At 39.7% G+C, this 26,545-nt stretch overlaps 2 protein-coding genes across 2 annotated transcripts; both read right to left on the bottom strand.

Moving 5' to 3' along the window:
* Nucleotides 1–6,138: 6,138 nt before the first annotated feature.
* Nucleotides 6,139–9,602, bottom strand: LOC134617257 (complement factor H-like). The gene is made up of 7 exons (XM_063462462.2): nucleotides 9,548–9,602; nucleotides 9,275–9,466; nucleotides 8,269–8,457; nucleotides 6,885–6,941; nucleotides 6,461–6,622; nucleotides 6,267–6,365; nucleotides 6,139–6,155 (listed from the first exon to the last, which is right to left on the bottom strand). The coding sequence occupies exons 1-7, from the start codon at nucleotides 9,600–9,602 to the stop codon at nucleotides 6,139–6,141; spliced, it is 771 nt and encodes a 256-aa protein (XP_063318532.1).
* Nucleotides 9,603–18,555: 8,953 nt separating this feature from the next.
* Nucleotides 18,556–26,390, bottom strand: LOC134617256 (coagulation factor XIII B chain-like). The gene is made up of 7 exons (XM_065469577.1): nucleotides 26,336–26,390; nucleotides 22,607–22,783; nucleotides 22,332–22,511; nucleotides 21,535–21,597; nucleotides 19,438–19,599; nucleotides 18,837–18,865; nucleotides 18,556–18,725 (listed from the first exon to the last, which is right to left on the bottom strand). Exons 1-7 carry the CDS (start codon nucleotides 26,388–26,390, stop codon nucleotides 18,693–18,695), a joined length of 699 nt encoding a protein of 232 aa, XP_065325649.1. The 3' UTR covers nucleotides 18,556–18,692.
* Nucleotides 26,391–26,545: the final 155 nt, after the last annotated feature.

Here is a 26,545-nt window from a genome sequence, read left to right as displayed (position 1 = left end):
GTTTAGTTAAAAATCAAAGCACTGAGACATCGTAAGAAAGAAAAACAAATGACTATTTGAACAGTACAACTAAGTTTTTCCACATAATAAAAAAATGCTGCTGTAATAAATGAAATAAATATTTCTGTGATACTCTTTGAGCATAAATTGGAATAAATAAATGTGTAAAATGACCAAAGAAAATTGGCTGATTAAATTAGCTCATTGCCCAGATTGTGCAGTAATTATAAAACAAGAATGTTTCTGTTATTCAAAGAAAATGTCCTATTTTCTGGGCCCACTAAAAAACAGAAGTTTCTATATACTCAATATTGAAAAGGCATGATTTTTTTCTGATTTTTCCTTTTTTTTATTTATTACTTAATTACTTTGGTGGACTATAATAGCTTGAGCTGCAAGAAGATAGGGAGAACAGCAAGTTCCACAGAAAGCCGTGCCTACCGCACACTCCAACTCACAATGAACGATGCCATGAAACACCCAACTGCTGATTCAGTCATAACTAAAGCAAGAAAACTGGTACATGCTGTAAGAAAATCATCAGTGGCAAATGAAGAGATGATCAAAAGGTGTTGCAAAACTCTGTTCTGGGATTGTACCACTCATTGGAACAGTACTTTTGACATGTTGTGACGACTGCTAGAAACAAGCGCTGAACTAAACCAACTGCTTGAGCAGCTGGTGATGGACACACACACAAGTGATTGGGCCCTCGAAGGAGACTTCTGGGGAAACGTCTTTTTAACAGATGAGACCAACGTGGAGGTTTGGCAAAAATGCACAGCAGTACCTTCAGCAAAAATCAAACACAGCACAAACACCTCAAACCAACTGTCAAGCAAGCTGGTTTAAGGGTGGTGATTTGAGCTTGTTCTGCAGCCACAAGAGAGAGGCACCTTGCAGTCGACGAACTCCTCTGTATGCCAAAGTTTTCTAGAGTCAAATGTGAGGCCGTCTGTCCGACAGCTAAAGCTTCTCCTAAGTTAGACCATGCAACAGGATAATGACCCCAAGCACAGCAGCAAATATACAGCATGGAAGTCCAGACCTCAACCTGACTGAAATGCTGTGTATAAACATTGCTTGCAAATGTCAATGAATTGAAGCAGCTGAAGTTATTGCTGCTAACTGCTGGTTCTGTAAACTACTCAATCATAGAATGATTGCGATATTGAACTAAAACACTAAATGCGATTCAGATTTCTTTCTTTTGTGTATGCTATTTTACATCCAGTGGTTAATTTATGCTAAAGAGTATATATTTTCATTATCGTTAACAAAAATTTGGTATAAAATCTGGATTCAGATACATGAAAGCCTCTTGTTCATTTTGTGCCTGGCGCTTGCAGTCATGTACTGTCACATAAGCCAATCCTAATTACACAATGAGTGCCTCACATTATTCTGGTTAAATGATGAAAAACTCAAAGGCACGTTTCAGCCGTGGATCTGTGTGAAATCAGCAACTTGCAAAACTAAATCAAAATGTGGGCTATTGACTCTAAAAACAGAAATCGCAACAAAGTTCAACATTTACTACAACCGCAATTAAATCACCTGAGGAGCTTTACTGATGAAATTATAACAGTTGAATTTATATGCAGTGAGATTTACTGATCAGTGATCACAGGGGAGATTTATGCCATAAAGAAGACTGTCATGAAAAGTAGGTGGCATCTGATCTACAGTAACCTGTTGAGCTACACTGTCTTTCCAGCACGGCTCTTTGATTTTTCTTTATATTTTTGTTTTGTTTTTGTTTGCCTTCTTGTTTTATTTAATTGCTTCTGGGATTTGGATCCAACAAGTAAAGTATGCATATTATGCACACATACAAACACACATGCAGCTATTACCCATTTCTTGTATTTATACTTAAGACAATTTATTCTTGAATGAAGACAACGATCAGTCACATGTAAAATGTAGCCAATTGTGTTTATTGTTCCACCCCATCTCTCTAACCTGCCTGTTCAAAAGTGAACACAGGTTAGGGAGATGACGGAGGAAATGGTGGGGGTTGTAAAGAAAAAGGTAAAAGAAAGGTAGAAGAGGAAAAAAGAGGTAAAAAGGGATAGAAAGGAGGAAATAGAGGAGAGAAAACCCCAACAATCCCCTCTGAGCAAGCACTGGGCGACAGTGGATAGGAAAAACTCCCTTTAAAAGGAAGAAACCTATGACAGAACCAGGCTCTAGAGGGAGCAGTCAACTGTCGGGACTGGTTGGGGGGTGAGGGTGAAAAAAGAGAGCGAGAGGGAGAGAGGGGAAGGAGATGGGGGAGGTGTTAGGAGTTAAAGGGACGGAGATGGGAGAGAATAGAGGAGAGGTGAAATTTAAGATGGAACAGAGGTGGAGGAAGACGTGGTTTTTCCTGCAGTTCCATCCATTTACATAATTGTCCTAAAATTGATGCCAGTGGGCTTATAAGTGGTTGGTGTTAAAAAAAGCCCCAGATATAAATATGAATTTTAGGACACGATGTTGAGATTAAATTAGGTGAAAAGCCAAAGCAGCCAGTTCCGCTTCTTCTTCTTCTTCTTAATTTGCGGTATCTCTGGCAGGGTCTTAACTTCAGTTTTGAGGTCAGCCACCTTGGCAGTAAACATTTTCTGTTTGTCTCGTAGCCTTTGCAAAGATTCCTGGACAGACAATGCAGTCGAGTCCTCTTTTTCTATCTTTTCTTGTTGTCGGGTGTCTTCTTCTTTCAGAGTCTCCTGCAGAGACATTGCAGTTGATCGCAGCGAGTCCTCTTTCTCTATCTTCTCCTGTCCTCCAGTGTCATTTTCTTTCAGAGGCTCGGATCTTTGCATTTCATTTGCATCAGAAGAATTTTGTTCTTTTTGCTTCTTTGTGACTTTAAGGTAGGAAGCTCTGGCTTCTTTCAACTCTTGGTCAAGAGACTCTACCTTCAAATCATGATGGGCCTTGTTGGAGAGCAGCTGGGATTTCAGGTCACTGATTTCTGTCTTGAGTGACTCCTTCTCCTGGCTATGTTTGATGGCCTGCTCTTTCAGTTGATTTTGAGCTGCCATGAGCTGTTTCTGGAGCATCTCTATCTGCTCTCGTTGATTCCTACATTGGACCTCAAATTCAGCCTCCTTAGAGGACTTCAGGCCTACAGAGTTGGTGTGTGAAGTGTCTGTGGTTGGAGTGGCAGACTCCACACACTGCTCTGTGGTAGGGTGGCTGATTTGTTCCTGCAGGGATAGCATCACCTCATCCAGTTTGACAATTGCTTGATTGTCATTTGTGAGAGCCTCTGTTTCACTCTTCCCATCGGGCTTATTTCTAGAAGCCTCCTCCAGCTGCTCTATGAGGTCTTTAATTGTTTCCTCATGATTTCTGTTGTTGTAGTACATTTGTGTATGAAGTTTGCTCAGCTGAAACTGGTGATAAGAGGCCCTCTTGTTAGCACCAACCATTTGCCAATAAAGGTCGTTCTGATGGTTTTGGGAGGCTTGCAGTTGCTGTTTGAGAGCAGCAATCTCGTCCCATGGATTAAACTGAACTGGGCCCTGATGTGGTCTAAATCTGGGATTGGACTGATGTTGCCAAGTCCCTCCATTAGGCCCAGGGTTTTGTCCACCGTGGTTATGCACATTCCCCTGTTTTTGCTTTTTTGTTTTCTTTGTTTTCATGACCGTTTCTGTTTGAGCTGGTACCACGGGAGATTTTTCAGTATTTGGTCTTCCGGGTTTTTCAAGCTCGTTTTTTGGGTTTGGCAAGATTATTATTTTTGGAGTCATGACCATTTTCGTTTGTGCTTCTGCCATTGTCGATGGTTCAGCGTTTGCGTCTGCGTTTCTCTGCGTCTGCCTTATCTTTGTTTTAACAACCAGGTTGTTGTGTGTTTCTGCCATCCGAGATCCACTAAAATTGGTTGAACTTCTCCCCTATTTAAGGGTTTTTCCAGTAGAATGTGCACCATGACATCACAGGCTGTTCCTTTGAAGTGCTGCTCCTTTGATGTGCCATCATTGGAACAATTCAAAATAAAATACCTACAAACCTCCTGTAAAGGAAAGGCTTTTATTTTGTAGCATATACTGACTTAACACTATAAAAGCTACTCTACAGAAATTGCAGTAAAAAAATAAAACAAAAGCAAAATATAAGTTTGATAAATGGTTGTTAAAAACCCTAACCAAAGTAGAAGACGACTGTTTAGTGGAAAAGTACTCAACATTGTATAAATTCTCATGCATAATAATTTCTTTTATAATTTAAACTAGGGCAGGTAGAAAACTTTGATATTTAGTGAAAGATGTTTATGAACACTATCCAATGAGAGTTACTGAATGACTTTAGGCAGTGAGATCATGGTGGTTGCCGAGGTGACAGAATGTCATCTATGTTTTGTTTTAAATTCAGTTTCAATGCTGAATCTAAGAAACAACAGACTTTAATAGAGGTTTACTAACTTTTACTATCATATCTATTGTGGAAAAACCTGTATATATTTAGCATAATATATTCCAAGCATGCAAACTAAAATTCACAGGAGAGCTTATGAGACCACAAACACTGTGAGATCCAGTTCAGAGACACAGGTTTTGCGGAGGTGAAGCCTAGAGGACAGCTGGCAGCTACAGATTTGCTCATCTGCTTTTTTCCTCACAATTTCAACATTATGACTAAACTAATGCAGGTATGAGAATCAGGCATAGGCTGTGTTCTGAAAGGTGTCTATAAAAAAACTGTATTAAATGTATATGTACATTTTTAAAATTAGAATAAAAAATTTATTGCCATGAACCTGAGTTGTCATATACATCTGTGAGTTTATGTGCACAACAGTATGCACATGTGGTCTGTGCATGTACACACATGAAGAATTTGACATTGCAGCATCTATGAAAGTGTTCATTGTGTAGAACTCACAACCCAAACCTCTACTAGAAAACTGTTAAAAATACTAGTTTCAATATTTAAACAGTCATTTGTAGATGTTCTAAGTATGTACAAAGAAAAAACAGATCCACTCTTTTAGCAGACAAAGCAATACAAAGACGTCTCTGATGATGAAACATTGAATTCAGACCTCAGCCAGCCCTCTGCACTTTATGGATTCAGTGTGCACATCATGTATTGAGTGCATTCAAAGCTCAAAACATTTATGGACAGTTTGGTGTTTAAAGAACAATCAGCACTAAAACTGTACAGAGAAAAGAAACATGTTTCATTGTTGCTCTGCAGGTTTCTGGTTGAAGTGTTTCAGAAAGGTCATGTTGTCAGTTGGGTTCTCTGAATACTCTGCACACTTCCTGATTAAAATACAAATAAAAAAATAATTTTCAAACTGCTGTGTAAATGTTATCCACAATTTAATATACTTCTTTGAAATGTATATATTTGAAAAGTAAATCAAAGAATTACACTTACATAAAAAATGTCAGCTGTTGGACAACCTAAACATAATCAGACAAAAGCAAAAAGTGAGTTTGTCAGTTAGAAGCTCAGATCCAGTAAACTTTATTAGTGAGGACGGATTCGCTGCATTCAAAGATAAACCTACAGACAAAAATCCTCTGTTCTTAAAGAGTCAGATTGCTTTTATTCTTCGTGTTTTACTTTTATTCCATATTAATATTTGCTGGCAAAACTGCTTGCAATCATAGACAATGACTCCCACTCCCTCCATAACACACTGGACAATCTGAAGAACAGTTTCAGGAACAGATTTCTTCAACCTCGCTGTCTGAGGGGAACGTTACAGGAGGTCGTTCCTTCCTGCTGCTATCAGACTCTTTAGTTCATCCACTTGGGTCACATCCACACATGCAGAACAGGATTAAACACACCTAACTGCAGTCTGTTACTTTGGTACACCATGGCATATATTTACACACATATTTGGGACCGTTTATATTTATATGTATATTTATGTTTGTATTTATACCTGTATCTCAATATTTATCTATTAATGTCTCTGACATGACATGAATTTGGCTGTTGGAAGTTGGGGACGACTCTATAGGCAAACATCAGCTGCAGCCTTTCACAACTCAGCAATGTTAGGTTTCTATTTCATTATGTTCCTGTGTGGGAAATGTTTATTTACTTGTTTTCTTTCACTATTCTTCTTGAAATGATGTGTTAATTAGATCCTGGAGAATGAAGTTTCATGTATGTTAGCTGTTACAGGAAAAGAGAAACTGAAAGAGAAACAAGTTAAAATATAAAGAGATTGTTTATATACTTACATGTACTCAGAAATATTCTTCTATTAGTGCACCGAACATTGATATAATAGTCTTTTGTTGTACAAGGAAAAGGCTTCGTCTCTCCTTCCCGCATGTATTCAGATGACGTTTTTACAAGACCATAACGAGCATATCTAGCAGGATCCACCACACAGAACGCTTCTGCAAAAACAACGACAAGTAAAAACAAACATAAGAAGAATTTTTAAGAACATTTTTAATAAACTTTTGAAATGAAAATTATTATTTTTTGATACCTTCACAGGTGGGTAGTTTGGACCAGTGAGCATCACTGTAACAATTCACAGCCTCTGGACCAACTAGTTTGTAATAACGATTACACTGGTATTTCAAATACATTGGACCTTCTTCCACAATTACAGCATTTTCGATGTATGGGCGGGCTCCACACGACTGAACTAAAATAAAAGAAAGTGACTGTAACAAAATGATCATTGTGTACTCAGCTGTTTAGTTTTCCAAATCTTTGAATCCCTGTACAACGTACCCAACTAATCAAAATTAACCATTTTTGCAGTGATCAACAATTCATTCATTCATTAACACTGGCTTCTAATTCCAATCCAGCTGCTTGTTGTCATTCAAAAAACGAAATTAAATATATAAAAACTGAATTTGATGTATATGCTGATTAAGTGGAAAAGGTTGTGAACAACTTACTGTTTACTGGTATAAGACTGTTGTCTCTGTTATTTGAGTCAGAGGTGCTAGAAGATGCTGCAGGATACAGAGCAGATAACGTACATGTACATATACATATACATATATATTAGCATCACTTTATAAACTCCTTTGACTTATAAATCAGTCCTGCTGCCAGCTGTACCTCCCTGATATGTGATCACAGTGAATCATCCTGTCCCCAGTATCCTCTTCTGTCACAACACCCCTCTGCATCTCCTCTTGCTCCACATCCATGAGCCGAGATCTTTCTCTTTTCTTCCTGCTTGGCAGCTCCATCTTCAGTATCTGTCCCTATGACGCACTCATTTCAAATCTTGTTCCTGGTCAGTCCTGATGAAAATCAACTCTGATGCCTCCAGCTCCTGTCTTTTTATCAGTGCCACCATCTTTAAATCATACATCAGAGCTGGTATCACTACTGTCTGGTAAACCTTCCTTTTCTCTCTTGCTGCTATCATTCTGTCACAGTTCACTACGAGACAGTCATCTTCTTCACTTCTCTTTTGCACCATCTGTTATCTTGGTTGACCCAAGCTATCTCCACTACTACTTCTACTCCCTGCATCTTTACTTTTCCACCTGCATTATCACAGTTCCTTTGTCGGCACTCTTGGTACATCAAAGAGTGAAAGTGTCAGGCCAGGACTCTGCAGTCTATTAACACCTACATGCTAGTGGACATGAGGGGGTTCACTTCCTGGCGTTCCAGAAGGAACGCTGGTTTGAGCGGGGAGTGAAGGTGGCCATTTACGTGAAAAGGGAAAGACCATCTCTGATTCGAGGAGGGAGCCTAAGGGTACATCTTTCAGTATCTTTCAGTGCTGTGATTGCAGCCATTCCCTAACTCTCTGTGAATGCTACTTATAACCATTGTTCAATGGTTTTTGATCAGTAGTTTATGATCAATGATCATGACAATTTGTATATTAATGATCAAGAAAATGACCCCTTTGCCCATTGTTCATTCAGTGTTGCAAGTTTCAGTTATTATGCAAATGTTCTGTTTATGATGCTGGAAACCTGCAGACAGATGAGACTGAAAAGTCACTTGGATGAGTGATGAAACGTTTCTCCCACTGAAAACGTCCAGCTGAACAGAATCAACCTTTCTGGGATGTGAATGAGTGTTTTCAAAACATTGCTATACTGTATATATATTTTCTGAAGAGAATAAATAAATGGTTTAAAGCTTCCTCTGCCTGCAGGTTGAGAGGAATTATTGTTACAAACTTGTCAGTAATGGTGCTTAAATGCCCTTCTGTGAAGATCAAGACACATCATTGATCTATACTGCATGGATACTATATTATTATAATGTTATGTTATAGTGTGTCAAAAAGTTTAATTCATGTCCACTTACTGCAGGTCGGGCCTTGTGTCCAGCTTCCTTGTGTACAAACAGATTTTTTGTTGTGTGCTCCCTCTGCAGTGTATCCATCTTCACACTCATACTGCACTTCTGAACCTGCTGCAAACACTTCCTGGTAGTCCTGATGAACGATGACTGCATGGGGGATTTTAGGAGGCACGCTGCACGCATTTGTGCTTTCTGTAAAATTAGTTTAAGACTCAAAAACGTTATTAATCCCAGAGAAGAGCAGTTTGTTTGTAGCTTATCCACAGGATCAAACCCACAAAACCTACAGTCCTTAAACACTAATCATAAAAACTCCTGTGAGTTGAGTCATGGATCAAAGAACAGTGAGGACCTGGAAAAAAATTACATAAAATGCCCTTATTAACAGCCTTCTTCTCAAATTTGTTCTGTGTTCACCAGTATTAATTTTGTTGATCAATAATTTTCGTCATAGTGTGCAGACTGTGGTGTCTAACCGGATACTTACAGATACTTCGCAGTTAATCCAAATTGCTATAGCAAGAGTACTATCATCATACTTCTTTGGTATCATCTTCCCTTTATTGGCTCCTTTAAAATGCAGAATTATATTTGAAACTCCTCCTCTGACATAAAAGGTCTTAAATAAAGAGTTAAAATTTCTAAAAGTAGAATGGGAGGCAGCACTTTCATCTATCAGGCCCTTCTTTTGTGGAACCAGCTCCCAGTTTGGATTGAGGAGACAGACACCCTCTCTACTTTTAAGATTAGCAGTTTAAGGATCTTGGAAAGAAGGCGACCAGATTTCTTTAAGTTAGTGAAAAACATTTTTAAAAAAGAAAATCTGATACATTAAAATTTTAAGCTGATGTTGGCATTAAATTCAAAGTAAAATAAAGTAAAAAGGAGTTCATTCTACCTTATTGCACAGATTCCATCTGTGCAATATTTTTGCACAGATGAAATCAGCGCAAAAATATTTCAACCAAGACAAACAAGAAAAGAAAGAAGAGCTGTTTGCAGGACTTACCTATACACTGTGGCTGATGAGACCATCTTCCATTGTGACATGTGCTGGTTGCCCACCAACCCTTCATTGCTAGCTTACGTCCTTCGTTGCAGGTGTAGCTCAGCTTGGTGCCGTGAGAGTAAGTCTCTTGCTTTGGGGCAAAGAAGCCACCGTCCAGTGTGGGAGCATCACAGGCCTGTGTGGTGCTCTGTGCTGAAACACAACATTGAAGTAAGTGCAAAACATTATCAACCAGTGTAAATGTTTGTCTGTGAAGTTACTTGTTGTTCTCACCGTGCAGCACTCCAGGAAACCAAAGAAGAGCAAATGCAAAATATTTGATGCACATTTTTAAATCGTCCAACAACAAAACAGCACCAGCAGTTAAAGGTAATCCACATGAGAACCAGCTACTGATCACAACTGTCACCCAAAAGTTTGTGTAATCATCTTGGCCGTTCCCATTTTGTGGGATGGAAAAAAGTTCGTACACATTCAAAACAACTTTTGAGAAAGCAAAGGGAAAAAAACCCAACTGTTTTTCCATAAACTTTTATTCAAATATGTTTTTTATTCAGGTTCTTTTTAAACATGAAGAAAAGAAATATGAAAAAACCCTCAGCAACTCAGAAAATGAACCGTTAAACAATAAATAAATAAACAAATAAATAACACATTTTAAAATTCATAAGTAAGTGTTAGAGCTCTGATCTAAAACTCATAAACTTCTTTCTTTTACAAAAAATTTATTGAGACTTGGGCTTTCCACAGCTTCTTTTCTCAGTGCTTTTGTTACATATTGTTACTAATCTATTGATTTCATGCACACACCAACATCTTCCTGATGTCTACAAAACTTCTCATCACCCAGAAAATGAAGAGAAAATTGTTGGTTTTACTTCGCCAATCAGTTTGGTTTAAACATAGTGATTTCAAATTACATTATTCATGACATTTATTATTTTAGTGCTAATTGAATGAATAGAGCAACACATATTTTGCATTGATTTTATTAATCACACAGTGGATGTTGTGTTTGGGACATTTTCTCTGAAGCGACCCAAAATATTTACTTTGAAACATCAAATCAATGAAACTATTTACAGTCCAAATTTCAAAGTCATTTTAGATGGCCTACCACTCTGTGGCCGAGTTGCTGTCGTTCCCAATCACTCCCACTTTGTTATAATACCAATAACAGCTGAGTGTAAAATATTTAGCAGCAAAGAAATTTCCCAACTGGACGTGTTGCACGGGTGGTGCATCGTATCCAATCACTGAGCTCCTGAGAGCGACTCATTCTTTCACAAATGTTTGTAGACGTCTGCATGCCTGGGTGCTGGATTTTATACACCTGTGGCCGAGTTTATTTTAGAAAAAGTTCAAGTAGGGACTCGGTCACTGTGATGCCTTTAACAGGCCACAGTTTAACAGCCGTGGGATTAAAACTTTAATGTCACATCAAATTAGTGGCTGTACCACGCATTTAGTACATGCAAAAGTAAGCTGTGAAACATTTCTCCATCTTAGTCACTGTGAGCTTATTCATTAGGACCCAAATGCAGGTCTCAGAGGCTGCCATGATGTGATATAATAAAGAATGAAGATGCCATGTTATGAGTACATTAAGTGCAGAAAGGAGGTGCTGGGCCCGATCCAAGGGTGAGAGAAGGATACACCCTGGACAGGTCGTCAGTCTGTCTGCAATTGTGGCGTATTAATTCAGTTCAGTTTAATTCAATATACTTACACTTGTATACATTTTTACACTTACACCTACGTTAGCATGTGTAAGTTCAGTAAGGACGATCTGTAAGCGTTCATCTGTCTGCTTTCCTGGCTGTTTGGCTGCTAGTCTGTTCATCACATCACTTCCACTTTTTCACAGTGTCCTAGTCAGTGCTGACATCATTGCTCCAGTCCAATCATCTAATCCGATCTAATTGCTTTTACTTTTTCACACAAGGGCAGGTGGGTTTGAATAGCTTTATATCCCTTAATAAATGAAATCATCATTTACAAACTGGATTTTGTATTTACTCAGGCTATCTTTGTGCAATATTAAAATATGAAAATACTTTTTCACAGTACTGTTCCTGCATGTTTTAAGAACACTGTATTTCAGGGTTTACACATAAAAACCTTTATGCTGAGTCCAAGAAATCGTTGTCCTGTTAACATAAATTACAAATTGTAAATTCAGATCAAAAGTGATGAGAAAAGTGGTTTTGTTATTACTTCTTCTCAAATGAGATACAGCAACTATTTCAGTCAGACTTCAGAGCTTTTCATGTTCCTGAAAAAGCTTCGTTGAAGGTGATCAATTATTTGTGACTCACATTAGATTCAGGAGATATCACAGCCCTCATTCTTTTGGACATTAGCTGCTTTCTGCTTTTGAAGCACAAGAATCTTTGGGCTTGGCTCAAATGCTGGGTTGGAAATAAGAACTTTCTCTGTGTCTGATGGTCAGTTCTTTAAATCTTCTGCTCCTGTTTCTTGTATGTTTCTTGGACCAGGACACCAAATGAGGGTTTTTGTGCCGTCACAGACTGTTTGAAAATGTCAACCTACAAGAGACCCACAGACCTCTTAGAGGTTCGAATGAACTTAAAACACCTGAGTTTCCTAATGTGTTCTCAGCTTGTTATAATTCTAGACAAAGGGGAGTAGCAATTTTAATACATAAAAATATTAATTTCACAGTACTCGATACAGTTATAGATCCAGAGGGCAGATTCTTAATCATTAAACTATCTATACTTGATAAAAAGCTATGTATTGTAAGTGTATATGGTCCAAATGTTGATGATCCCTCATTCTTTCACAGTTTTTTCAGTGCACTCTCTGAACACTTAGATGGCACACTTGTTCTTGGAGGCGACCTCAACCTTGGACTAAATGAAGAAATGGATAGGCTCAATACAGCAGGAACTCAGCGTAATTGGCAGTCCACAAATATAATCAAACAGTATATGAGCGACTTTGGTCTTTGCGATGCATGGCGCTCCCTTCACCCCACCAGTAAGGAATATACTTTTTTCTCACATGTTCATCACTCCTACTCTCGTCTGGATTATTTTTTGGTCAGCAGCTCACTGCTGAGTGACATTTCAGACACTGAGATTCACCCTATAGCTGTCAGCGATCATGCTCCTGTATCTTTAACACTAATGCACAAGAATAATACTACGCCAAGTAAAAACTGGAGATTTAATACATCACTGCTTAAAGATGAAGACTTTATTAAATATTTTAAAAAAGAGTGGACTTCATATTTAGACTTTAATGACACTCCCGGAACATCAGCTTCTGTTTTATGGGAAGCAGGGAAAGCCGTGATGAGAGGTAAAATAATTTCTTTCTCATCACATAAAAAGAAAAAAGAAAACAAAAATATTCAGGAATTAGAAAAAACCATCAAATCACTAGAAGAAGCCTACGCGTCCCACCAAGATCAGGAAACATTGAACAAAATACGCAAAACAAAACTAGAATTAAATGAGATAATTGATAAAAAAACAAAATTCTTAGTACAAAGACTACGCTTACAAAATTATGAACATAGTAATAAATCCGGTCAATTTCTAGCAAACCAGCTAAAAATAAATAAAGAAAAAACAACTATATGTGCTGTTCAAGATTCATCTGGGAACACAATATATGAACCGAAACAAATAAACAACATTTTCAGGGATTTCTATAAAACGTTGTATTCACCACAAATAAACCCATCTAAAAAGGAAATTGATCAGTTTTTAGACAACATAACTCTCCCAAAATTATTAGACACTCAAGCAATGGCACTGGATTCGCCACTGACGCCAGGTGAACTCCAGGAAGCCCTGATAAATATGCCCAATAATAAGGCTCCAGGTCCAGACGGCTTTCCTGCAGAATTCTACAAAGAATTCTGGACGATTCTAGCACCAGTTTTTTACAGAACGTTGTTGGAAATCAAAGAAAATGGCAGACTTCCACCAAATATGAATTCTGCAAACATTAATCTCCTGCTAAAACCAGGCAAAGACCCTGTATATCCCTCAAGCTATCGTCCAATATCCCTTATAAATGTAGACCTTAAAATAATTTGCAAAGCTCTCTCAAAGAGACTAGAGAAAATAACCCCCCTCTTAATTCATCCTGACCAAACTGGTTTCATAAAAGGTAGGCACTCATCAACAAATACACGTAGATTACTTAATTTGATAGACTACTCATACAGTAAAAACCTTGAAACTACAATATTTTCTCTAGATGCAGAAAAAGCGTTTGACAGAGTTAACTGGAAATTTCTATTTGCAACTCTACACAAATTTGGTTTTGGATCTTCTTTCATCAACTGGTTAAAAATATTATATAATTCCCCAACAGCTTGTGTCAGAACAAATGACCAGACATCCTCCAGCTTCTGTCTCCTGAGGGGCACCAGGCAGGGATGCCCACTCTCCCCTTCACTGTTTGCAATTTTTATCGAACCACTAGCAGCAGCAATTAGACAGAATTCAGTAATTAAGGGCATAAAATGCAAGAACGTGGAACATAAAATCAGCCTTTATGCGGATGATGTGTTACTCTTTCTCCAAAATTCACAAACCAATATCTCTGGGGTGATTGAACTGATAAACTCTTTTGCAAGAATATCAGATTACTCAATTAACTGGTCAAAATCTACAGTCCTTCCGATTAATTGCTCCTTCCATAATTCCTCTTCTACTCCACTGCAATCGGGAAATATAAAATATTTAGGTATTAATGTTTCTCCCAAGCTTGCAGATCTAACTAAATTAAACCATATCCCACTTTTAAAGAAAGTAGAAGGTGATCTGGCTAGGTGGAAATGTCTACCCATATCACTCATGGGAAGGGTTGCCGCTATAAAAATGATGGTCTTACCAAAAATAAATTATTTATTCTCAATGATCCCAACTAAACCGCCGCAAGATTGGTTCAGATCTCTAGATTCATATATGTCCAAATTCCTTTGGAAAAATAAGCCCCCACGTATAAGCTTAAAAACACTACAAAAGACCAAGGATAAAGGAGGATTAGAACTACCTAACTTTCAGCACTACTTCTTGGCCAACAGGCTTCAGTTTATCTCAGGATGGCAAAAACATACCCTCTTAGATGAACCTTGGCTAGATGTAGAACAAGCACTTTGCAATAATCTAGAGATTTCAGATCTACCGTTTATCAGCTCAAACATCCAACGACATGAATGCTTCAAAAGCGCCAACATCAGCTCCTCTCTGACAGCGTGGTGGGAGTTTCTGAAGTTGACAGAGTCTCCATTAATCCCATGCAAACGTACACCTATCTGGAACAACCCTGACATATTACAAAACAATAATATGATAAACTTTTCAGATTGGAGTAGTAAAGGAATCAAATATTTAGAACATATACTAGAAGGAACAGAATTTATTTCATTTGACAGACTAGTTACACAATATGGGATCAACAAGAAAAGATTTTTAGAATATCAACAAATTAAATCCATAGTAAAAAAGAGATTTAAACCGGGTCAAGTTGAACTACAAACACCACCAAGTGTGGTTCAATTTCTTACTCTTAAAACCCCCAAATTACTATCCAAAATATACAGAATGCTTTCTAAAACAGATGAATCAATATCACTTCCTATTGCAAAATGGGAAGCGGATTTATCAGTTAACTTAGACCAAAACTTCTGGTCTCAGATTTGCTTAAAAACCTTTCATTTAATTAGAAATCCCAGTCTTCAATTAATTCAATACAAAATACTACATAGAGTGCACTATACAGGTCATCGGATGTTCAAGATGGGCTTTACGTCTACCAACAACTGCTCACACTGCCAAACCAATTCACCGGACAATTATATCCACGCTCTTTGGTTCTGTCCACCAGTTCAGAAGTTTTGGCGTGAGATATGTGAAGACTTATCAAAGTGTCTGAAATGTAACATTCCAACTTCTCCTTTAGTATGTTTGTTGGGCAGCTTAGATAATGTCACTTCAGAAAAGAATATAGCCCACATGGTTTTCACTGCCCTATGCATAGCCAAGAAAACAGTCCTCATGAACTGGAAAAATAAAAATAATCTTAATTCTAACCAATATAGAAATTATCTATTAGATTACATTAGTCTTGATACAGCCTCTGCCACCACATCAGATCAATTGCTCTGGGCTCCTTTGATCAGCTCCATCACCTAGTGGGGGTGGGGGGCCATAGTTTGGTCCCACCTTCACTGTTGTGATTGGTGTGGGGGTAGGGACAGGCTTAGGGCGTCGGGGGGTTCCCCAGGAGCATCTTCCTTGGGGGGCTCAACCCGGGGTAGCGGTCATGGCCAATTAGGGGCTCTGTTGGCTCTTAGGTGACGGTTTCCTCGTGGCTGCGTGCAGCGGGGCTAGGGGAGGGTCTGTGCTGACGGACGTGGGTTACTGACCTGGTAGCCTGGCTGCCCCTGGGTGGGTCCGGGATGGGCGTGAGGTTCTGGGGGCGCTCCGTCTCTGGGCTGGGGCCCTGGCCGGGCCTCAGGGGCTTGGGTCCTGGTTGGGGTGTTGCCGAGGTTGTGGGCGGGTGGGTGTATGGGGGCCCGGCCCTGGCGCGGGGTGCCGCCGGTGCATCGAGCCACCTGGGGGGCTCTTCAACTGGTGGGGGAGGTTGTCACATCTTGCAGGAGCTTTCCTCTCTTCAGGAACTCTCTCTGCAGGAGGGGGAGATACAGGAGAGGTGGAGGAAGATCTCAGCCTGGGCGTCTATTGTCTTGTGTAGTCTGGAAGATGAGTGGATGATGGGGTGGGTGCAGTTTTCTCTGTGGTGGGGTCAGGTGAATTGTCCCGGGCTCTGTGGGGCCGGGGGGCGCTGCTGCACTGGGCCCCGGTCCGGATGGGCCTGGGCCCCCTTTCCCTGGCGGGTTGCACAGCATGGGGGTGCCTACTGGGGTCAGCGGGGGAGCTGGCCCCAGGGAGGGGTCACTTGCCCCTCCCTTCCTTCCCTCCCCATCTCCAGCGGCCTCCCTCTTCCCGCTCCACCACAATCACCCACACATGCAGGGCCTTGGGGTAGGGGTGTGTCACCAGGGTGCAGAGGAGACATCCCCCCCCTCTGTCCCCTTCTGGCTGCCTCTGCCTCAATTTTATCCCACAACTTAGACATTCACATTACTCACACTCTCATTACACATACATATAGGATCTTGGAGGTGGGCACGCTACACGGATTCCAAACTACCATCAGGGTGTACACCTCACCCCTGGCGTCGTTGCCCACCTCTCAATTTTAAATACATGTAGACATTGAGGGCTAGCAGGAGGGGCTATATGCTTACCTGCTGCTCTGGCAGGTGGCTCCATGCCCTCCTGGGTTTTAAATGCACCTTAGAACACACATACATCAACAGTACATATGAGCGGGTGGAGGGAGGTTTGGAGTCTTCCTACACCCCCGTTCTCTGCGGCCTGCTGGAGCAGGGGGGCTAAGAGGAGGAGTTGGCCGTCCGACTGGGGTCTGGTGTATGGGGCCTCCCTGCTGCTGCGGAGTCGGGGCGGTCTGCTTCTCCCCACCGCAGGGAAAAGGGTTACACCACCTAAGTCTGGGTGCAGTTTCCCCCTCCAGGGGCAAGGGTACCTAGACTCGGGGCTTAGAGTACGCTTGGGGAGTGTGATTGTGTGTACAGCGTCTCTCTATGTCTGTCTCCACGTTGGGTGAGTGTTGAGCAATTGTATACGAGAGCATGAGGGTGGGAATAGATGTTTGTATCTGTGTGTGCCTGTTTGTCTGTGTCTATATGTCAGGTTGGGTATCAGACGCCACCTCTCTGAGGACATCTCAGGCCCTCCAAGGTTTGGAGGCCCATCTCCCCCCACCACTTCCCCTGCCGGTGGCGGACGCCCTCAGACATCGGTGCGTTGGTGGTTCTCTGTCTCCGGGGGTGGGCGCCCAGGTACCCACCGGCTCACTCCTTGGCGGCTGCTTATTGGGGCCTGGAGCCTGGGGCTCGCTCGGGCCACTTTGGGGATGGGGTGCCCTCGGCCTCACGGCCCGGGGCTCGGCCACTCAGGCACAGCTGGCTGCCGGCGGAGCTCACGGGCACGTCACTGCAACCCCCCCTGGCTTCTGCTCCGCGGCTGCTGAGTGACCCCTCATCTGGGACTCTCCTCAGCTCTTTCTGGGACAGTGGCGCGGCTGCCCCTCTGTTGGTCTTCCTTGGTCTCTTGTGTTCTGGGGGCCTCTGGATGTCTGGAGTCTTGATCTCCTCCATACCTGCTTCATGCCCTGGAGGTCGGGGCAGTGGCCCCCCACACCCTCTAGCAGATCATTACATGAAGGAACCTTTTAAAAACAAGCGCGTTCATGCTCACAGGTGTACACACGGGTGATCACACACACAAATTACACCCTTTTTGGCTCCTACCTCAAAGCACACTGTGCGCTGTCGATCTCACGTGCTGCACAATAATGTTTAATATTTAGTATTTACTGTCATATTCTCATATATCATTGTGATCTTGTTTATTACTCTCGTTTTCTTCTGCTTGCTTTCTTTTTTCTTTCTCAACAGGTGATCCAGGTGATCGATATATGTATTTTTTGTCTGCTTATTCTGTTGGTTTTTGTTTTTTGCCCTTTTTCCCCATCCCTCTTCTCAGGTTTTTTTTCTTTCCCTCTTTCTTTCTCCACATTCTCTCCTCCAGTCAAGTCTGTCCCGTATTCAGCAAGTGAAAATAAAATAAACAATAAAAAGTTGAATCAAATGGACCATTACGGCAAGGCTGGGATGGTCCATTTGGTAAAGTAAATCCGTTGGGCATCTTTCTTCGCCTTTAGACAATAATTCTGATGGCAAAAGAACCAAACGGGACAGGTTAAAAAAAAAAAAAAAAAAAAAAAAAAAAAAAATGTCAACCTACTGTGAAATCTATTGGTGGATCAGTGTGTCTATGACATGTTTTGCGGTGATACTGTGGTGCATCAACTTATCATCACCTCATCTCTAAAAAAGAGTTCAGCCAACCTTCAGACGAAGCTGTTTTCTGCAGCTTGTATCCACAATCTCATTCTTTCGGTCACTAACCAAAGCAACACCATCATGAAGCATTAAACAAATCAATAAACTTGAGCTTGTCTGCTTGCTATAGTGTTTCCGTTATTGTTATTTATAAAATAATATTTTGATGTACATAATAAAAGAACTGTTCTACACAGTTAGCAGACAAAGAGATACAAAGACGTCTCTGATGAGGAAACATTTTATTCAGACCTCAGCCAGCCATCGACACTTTATGGATTCAGTGTGCACATTATGTATTGAGTGCATGAAAAGTTCAAATTATTTATGGACAGTTTGGTGTTTAAAGAACAATCAGCCCCAAAACTGTACAAAGAAAAGAAACATGTTTCATTGTTGCTCTGCAGGTTCTGGTTGAAGTGTTTCAGAAAAGTCATGTTGTCAGTTGGGTTCTCTGAGTTCGTAGCATGATCTCTGATTAAAACACAAACAAGCAATCAAACAGCAGGTGAGTGAAAAACATCAAGCACATTTATTTCAAAGAAACTATATTTGTTTGAAAACAAATCAAAGAATAACACTTACATAATATTGACGTCCATAGTCATTACAACCTAAACAAGAAGCAGTGAGTTTGTCAGTTAGCAGCTCAGATCCAGTAAACTTTATTAGTAAAGACGGATTCACTGCATTCAAAGATAAACCTACAGAGGAAAATCCTCTCTGTTCTTAAAGAGTCAGACTGCTTTTATTCTTCATGTTTTCTTTTTATTCCACATTAACATTTGTTGAAGTTATTTCATTGATGTTTTTGAGGTTTTGTAACAATAACAAACTGTTTTGTGGTGATTTGGGGGCAACTGGAACAAGTGTGGAAAGAAGATGCTGCACAGTAAATCACTTTGTTCCTGTGATAAAGAGTGAATCTCCTGCTTTGTGTGCAGGTAGATGAGTTTGACTGTTGGAAGCTGGGGATGACTCTTTTACCAAATCAGCAATGTTAGGTTTCTATTTCAATATGGTCCTGTGTGGAACAATTTCATTTATTCATTTTTCCTTCACTATTCCTCTTGTCTGTGAATCACATATCAGAGAATTAATTTTCATACGTGTTAGCTGCTAAAGGAAAAAAAAGAAAGTGAAAGTGAAACAAGTTAAAATATAAAAGCATCATTTATATACTTACAACTGGTCAAAGTTATTTTTCTGTTAGTACACCGAACATAGGCATGATAGCCTCTTGTAGTACAAGAAAAATATTTTTCTTGTCCATCGTGCATGCGTTCAGGTTCAGCTGCTTCAAGAGCATAACGAGCATATCTTGCAGGATCCATTACACAGGACGCTTCTGCCAAAACAAAAAAAGTAAAAACAAACATAAGAAGAATTTTTAAGTAGAATTTCTAAACTTTTGGAGTGAAAATTAAATTTTTAATACCTTCACAGGTGGGTAGTTCAGACCAGCTACCATCACTGTAACAATTCACAGTGTCTGGACCAGCTAGTTTGTAATAACGATTACACTGGTATTTCAAATACATTAGACCTGCTTCCACAATTACAGCATTTGGGATAAGGGTTGGGGTGAAAATTGAAGCCAAATAATCTACGAAATGCTCAAAATTTACTAGTTTCCTGTTTTAATGCTTGTCTTGTAAGTCTTGTTTCTAAATCAAAAATGAGAGTCAAAAATAAATTAGTGTGTCCAAAAATGTTGCAGTACTCTAAGAGATGAGATGACTGGATCCACTAATTAATATGCTTCACTTACCCTCCGGTTGTTTACTAGTGATGGGATTTCCGGCTCTTTTTAGAGAACCGGCTCTTTCGGCTCGGCTCACTAAAAAGAGCCGACTCTTTCGGCTCCGAACCGGCTCTTCAGTTTGTTTTGTTGCTTTAATTAATTAATTATCAACAACAATATAAAATTATGCACAAAAGGAATTAGTAATGTAAAAAAACGTGGTTTTCTTCATGTATGTTTATATATAAATATTTATGGGGGCCCCTAGAGACGAAACACGTACAAACTCCAAAACACATTTCTAGCATTAACTGAACTTCCAAAACAGAGCTACCTAGATCACTTAAATTACACAATCGAATTCATATGTCTATTGTTTTTGTATTAATACACAAACACTCATATATATATATATATATATATATATATATTCAAATACTTCAAAACACAACGGAAGTGCTCCAGGATGCTAGGGGCCGTGTTGACCTTTTGTTACCTAGTGGCTACACAAGCCAGGAAGTACCAACAATCGGATTGGGTGTGTGGTAGTAACAGGTAAATGAAGGGGTTTTTTTAGAGTTTGTTCGTGCTCCGGAGTTTGTACGTGTTTTGGAGTGTGTACGTGCTTTGTCTCTAGGGGCCACTGTAAATATACTTTTATTTATTCACTCCACATAAAATGTAATAAATAAATTATAAAATACAGAAACCAACTATTTACATTTCATACATTTCAACTTTTAACTACTTAAATTTTCAGCTTTTTCCTTTTAAACAAATTTAAAGTGAAACAACACAAAACACTGCAAACCACAACACAATAAAATATAAATTAAAATATGGAAAAAAAGGGGGAAAAAAGAACGGCCAGATCTTTAATTAAGGGAAAGGTTGGCATTTAGAAATATTAATATCACACTCAACTGACTGCATTTTATCTTCCCATTGCACTGATGGGTGGACAGTTCTTAGGTGCCTGTGCATGTTGTTTGTGGAGCCGGCTCTATATGATATCCTTTTCTTGTAGACTCTACACTTTGCTTTTGTTTTGCCAATAAGATTGAAATGGTTCCAGACTTTGCTTCTTTTCTTGGTGTCACTCATTTTCTTTACTGTACCTTTCCAATGTGACGGTGTTGTCTCTTGTTGTTGCTTCCGGCTCGCTTTCTTTCCCTCTCCCTCCTGCTCTTGTTGTGTGCTACTGCTGTTGCGAGTGTAACTACCGCCCCTCCCCCCTCTGCCCTGTTTGCAGTCTCTGCTCAGCGCAAACACAAGGGTGACTTGCAGCGTGAAGCGAAAAAAAAGTGAAAGAGAGGGCAGGAGAAAGAAGAAAAAAAACCCACGGCTCCCAATAAGGAGCCGGCTCGCATCGTTCACTTCAAAGATCCGGCTCTAAGAGCCATTTCGTTCGCGAACGACCCATCACTATTGTTTACCACTGCCAGCTCCACTTTCTCTTCTGTCTAAAAACATGCTTTAGATTCAAAGTATACACAAACACAGAGATGAGGTGCATGGACAAAATGATTAAAAATGTACCTCTCCCCTCAGGCTGGACGTCTGCGTCTGATGCAGGGTGTACCTGATCTGCTGATGATTCGTCTGTAGAACCACAGATATTAATGAGACTACTCAGCTTAAAAGCAAAAAGCTTTAATGCTAATGTGCTCTGTCACATAAACTGTTGTTTACCTGCTGACTTGCAAATGAATTCAGAGCACAATTCAGGTAACAATGGCAATTCTATCAGATTTATTCTCAAATTTTATACAAATTTTCAAACAAGACAAAAGTCCTACATCATTTCAGTTACTGCTGATAAAAGGTGTGGTTTGTCATCCTATAAAAACTAAGCAGCCCATGTAGAAAAAAAGAAAAAAAGTAAATCTGTCCTGTCATGATGCTAACAGACTGTTGCCAAAGTAAAGTTGAATGTCTCTGAGACCTGGACTGCATTTAGATAATTATATGGATTTTTATTTTTTCCACTTTCAATTTAGTGAGACCTTGTATTTATTTTTGTTGTGTTTGTTTGTTTGTTTTGGATTGCAGGGTTCATTTATATTGTCATAAGCAGAAATAAATATTCTTGCAGGTTAGTCATCTGTCATGCAACATTTGATCAACCTGCACCAGGAAAAAGTAAACAATAAGCTGTCCCAAAGTGCAACTGCAATTTCAAATGCCAATAATTCAGTTTCTACACATGCTGCGCATGAATCTCTTCTGATTAACGTACATATAGAAATTGGTTCCTTATACACTTTTGTAACATTGTTTTAGGTTTTAGAAAGGTGAGAAAAAATAAAATTAAAGGGTATTTTTTACACACTTACTGCATGTTGGCCCTGCAGACCATTGTCCTTGTTCACAGACGATGATACTGTTGCCCTTTTGAGTATAACCTTTTTCACACTCATACTGCACTTTTGAACCTGCAGAAAACACCTCCTGGTATGGATGAATTATGACTGCATGAGAGATTTTTGGAGGCTCACTGCATGAATATTTCCTTCCTGTGAGGAACAAAAAAAAGCACACCTGTCACTACAAGCCGACTGATGGAGGTGGTGAGAAAGTGACTTGTTTTTGTGGGATCTGGCAGACTTACTCTCACAGACAGGCAAAGAGCTCCAGTTTCCACTTCTACAAGTGGGTCTATGGTTGCCACTGAGTACATATCCATCGTCACATTGTATCCTAATAAAGTCCTGTTCTTTGTACCAACCCTCTTCTGCTTTATCATATTTTCCATGAGGTATTGTTGGGGGGAGGCAGGCATTTTCATCTGAAGGAAATAAAAAAACCAACAAACTTGTTTGATGACTTTCTTTAAACTGTATTTTACTTGTTTTCATATTATTCCTGTCCTCTAATTGATTCAAGATTCAAGATTCTTTATTTGTCACATGCATAGTTATACGACTACAACACGCAGTGAAATGTATCCTGACACGCTCCTCGACTGTTCTGATTTAGGACCCTGTTCTGTAAACAGCCGTCACCCGTCAGACTCACACTAAGCTATCAAGCAAACATTGCTGGGTTTGGTATGCATTGCATTACTGTGTATTTTTAAATATTATACTACATATTAGAGTACAATTTAATAAAACAAATAACAAATAAGGATAATTTTCCATGGCTTAAAACTGAATGCATTATTTCTTTCATACAACAGTATCACTCCACATTGTTCTTTTAATGAACAGCTAACCGATGGTCACACATGTATTGAATAAAGTTCGCACTCCTGCAGATTTGTAGTGTCTAACTGAAACAAATTTGCTGTGATATTACTGAACACTTACCTATACACTGTGGATAAGCAACCCAATTGTCATTTTCACATTTGCTTGTTGCCCACCAACCCTCCGCCACCGGTTTAAGTCCAGAATCACAAGCGTAAGTGAGCTCTGCTTTATGAAAGTAAGTCTCTTTTTCAGGGACATAATAACCCCCTTTCAGCACAGGAGCCTCGCAGACATTTTCATTTTGTGCTGAAACAATGATAAACAAGTAAGCAACTAGAGGAAAATGCACGTTTTAAAAATGTGTTTTTAAGTATGAAAATAGCAAGAAGTAAATTTAATGTTCTTACCATGCGTCACTCCTGCAAACCAAATCAGAAGCACAAATCCAAGATAACGCGCACACATCCTGTCAGGAGCTCAAATACTGCAGAGTAATGCAACAAACATGAGAGCACAGAGACGAGATAAAATCAGAAGCGGTTAATAATTATTTAAGGAAATTCCCCCAAAATGTAACCATGCCTCTGGCATCATGCCCAAATGGAGCAAGCATCTAAAATCCAGGTAAACTGGAGGGAAAAGTCAAACCTGTAGAGTTAAATTTTTTTCTTCCTTCAAATTGATTTCAGACACACAGGAAAACTGTACAAGGAGGAATGTACTGACCAGCATTGCAAAAATACTTGCTTCTGTACAATTATAGTTGCAGACTCTCTGTGCACCTTTAGTTTGAGCTTTTAACTTCTAATTTAATGCTGACTTTTGGTTTTATAACTGTAACACCAGCGTGTCTGTATGTGTGTGTGTGTGTGTGTGTGTGTGTGTGTGTGTGTGTGGTGGGCTGGGTTACTCTATATATATTGTCCAGGATTCAGCTTTGTTTGGAACAGCTCTCACAACAGTTTGTTTAGCGTGCGCATTTCAAAATGATTTCCCGGACTGCCGTGTTCAGAGGTCACTGTTTTGTTGTTTTGAAATACCAAACACAGCCAAGCCAAAGGTCAGGCTGGAGTAACACAGGTGAAAGACATAAAAGTGAAAACATGTTATAAAATAAGGAGGAATAATGATTTAGGGTTAGATTATTACTGATGACTGTAATGTGATCCTTTAGTTTGTGTTTGATCACCATCTCCTGGATCTTCATGGGCTCTGCATTAAAGTGCTGGTGGGAAAATTGGATTTCTGGCTATAATTTCAAATGGCAAAGAAAACATAAAACATCCCATAAAAGAGCAAGAATTTTTAACAGTGAATATGTTGACATCATTTTGTGTCACATGACATATGTAAAGGTTGTTCTGCTTTGACCTTAGCCCTGCTTATTGGCTGCTTCTTCAAATTCAACTGATGTCATCAGATTAATCAGTTAAATATTATATATGTGCAATGCTGTAATACTTAGCTCAGGACAAGCAAAGTAATGCTAGAGCTTGAGCTGTAACTGTACACATTAGTACAAAAACTTGATGTTAGCTGACCCTGCAGATGCAATGATAGGATTTGTATAGAAAACAATGGCTGGATAAAGGCACTTTACCACCTTTACATTTTAATGAGGAGATTTTAGGATGATACATTCTCAAAGAAAGCCAGGAAAATAAATGTATCATAATGTCATGCTCTTGGTTTGATTTGAGTGTTTTTAAATGCAACTGTATTCTCGCATCGCCCTTTTTCTCCAGGGAACATCTTCAGGCAACATTTCTGTTATGCAAAGATAAGAAGTTTTTTTTTTTTTTAAAGAAGCCACTTTTGATTCTTTTTTCTTTCTGCAAATGAATCTGTAACTTTCTAATTTCAGGGCTGGAAAATGGCATACATGGTGTTTCAAAACGAGAATAAATTAAAGAGCACAATTTCACTCTCTGAGCTGCTTTTTTGGAATACTCCTTTATTTATTTATTTTATGGAAAAAGCTCCGTGGCAAACATTGCTATGATTTGAACATTACTTTTAAGTTCCTGAAACCTTTCGGGTTCAAAGCTGCAGACAGACGCTGAGAACAAAACAACACCAGTTGCACAGAAGCATCGACAATGTGTGAAAAATATATTTGTATCCAGCGGAAACGGCTGACACTCAAAAACAACATTTTGCATGCATCCATCCATTTTCTTCTGCACATCCGATTCAGGGTCACTGACAGGCTGGAGCCTATCGCAACTGTCGCAGGGCGAGAGGCAGGGTACACCCCGCACAGGTCACCAGCCAGTCACAAGGCTATACAGAGAGGCCAACATGCTCAGATGTATACATCTTGCCAATTTAGAATCACCAGTTAATATTTAATCGTCACTTTTGTAAAATAAATAAATTAAAATCATTCACTGTGAAAAAAGAAAATAAATTGCGAGTAGAGTTTGATGAAAAGAATAGTCCAGACACTTCAATTTGATCCAAGGATCTGCTGGAAAATCTGCATCTCAGTGTCAAATTGCATGCATTTCCAGTCACAAAGACACAAATTTAACTGGGATGGGAAGTGTTCCAAGTGTTCCAGCCTTTGCTGTCCAAAACGAACACTAGGGTGGAATAAACGGACTCAATGATCCTTTTCCTTCTAGTTGCATCCACTCCTTCAGCCAGCACTCTATTCTCTGCCTTGTAGGCGCTTACTAACTATAACACATGTTCAAAGTCGAATGGCAGGAAAATAAGATGGTCAGTGTCTTGCCCAAGAACACTTCAGACTGAAGAATAAAATCACCAACCCTCCAAAAAGGTGGAGGAGCCACTCTACCCCTGTGCAGAGCAAAACAATTGTTTGCCAATGAACATATAAGAAAACATTGGATTTTCTCTCTGGATAGTAACGCGAGAGTATCACTCTGACAGATGAACCACAAATCAGACTTTCAGTAGGATAATAATACTAATCTTAAATCCGTGGCTCAAAAAGAAGAAAAGGAAGTTTACTGAATGGCAAAGGTCAAAGTTAAATATTCTAACTTGTGTTCATGTAAGACGACCCTGAAGGAAGTTTAACAAAGTGGTCAATGCAGATTGACTCCAGATGCCTCATATTTGATGTTGTGTTACCACAATCAGACAGAAACCTTTGGAGCAGCTCTTTAATCGCTCACAGTGTGGGCACTGGGTACTCTGAACGCTGCTGATAAAGTCCTCATTGGTTCGCATTCACCTAGGAAGCATCCTCTATGTAGGTTTCATCCACCAATACAGCTGGAGGAGAAATACTGGGGTAGACAGTCCCACACTTAGTGGGATTTGCTGTAAATGAATTGCAGCCAGCCAGATGTTGAAAAAGTACCGAGATTCTGTATTTAAGTAGA

The sequence above is a fragment of the Pelmatolapia mariae genome, linkage group LG18 (assembly GCF_036321145.2).
Source record: "Pelmatolapia mariae isolate MD_Pm_ZW linkage group LG18, Pm_UMD_F_2, whole genome shotgun sequence".
NCBI classification, from domain to species: domain Eukaryota; kingdom Metazoa; phylum Chordata; class Actinopteri; order Cichliformes; family Cichlidae; genus Pelmatolapia; species Pelmatolapia mariae.
The sequence above is the reverse complement of the archived record's forward strand: the minus strand, read 5'-3'. Positions and strand labels throughout refer to the sequence as shown.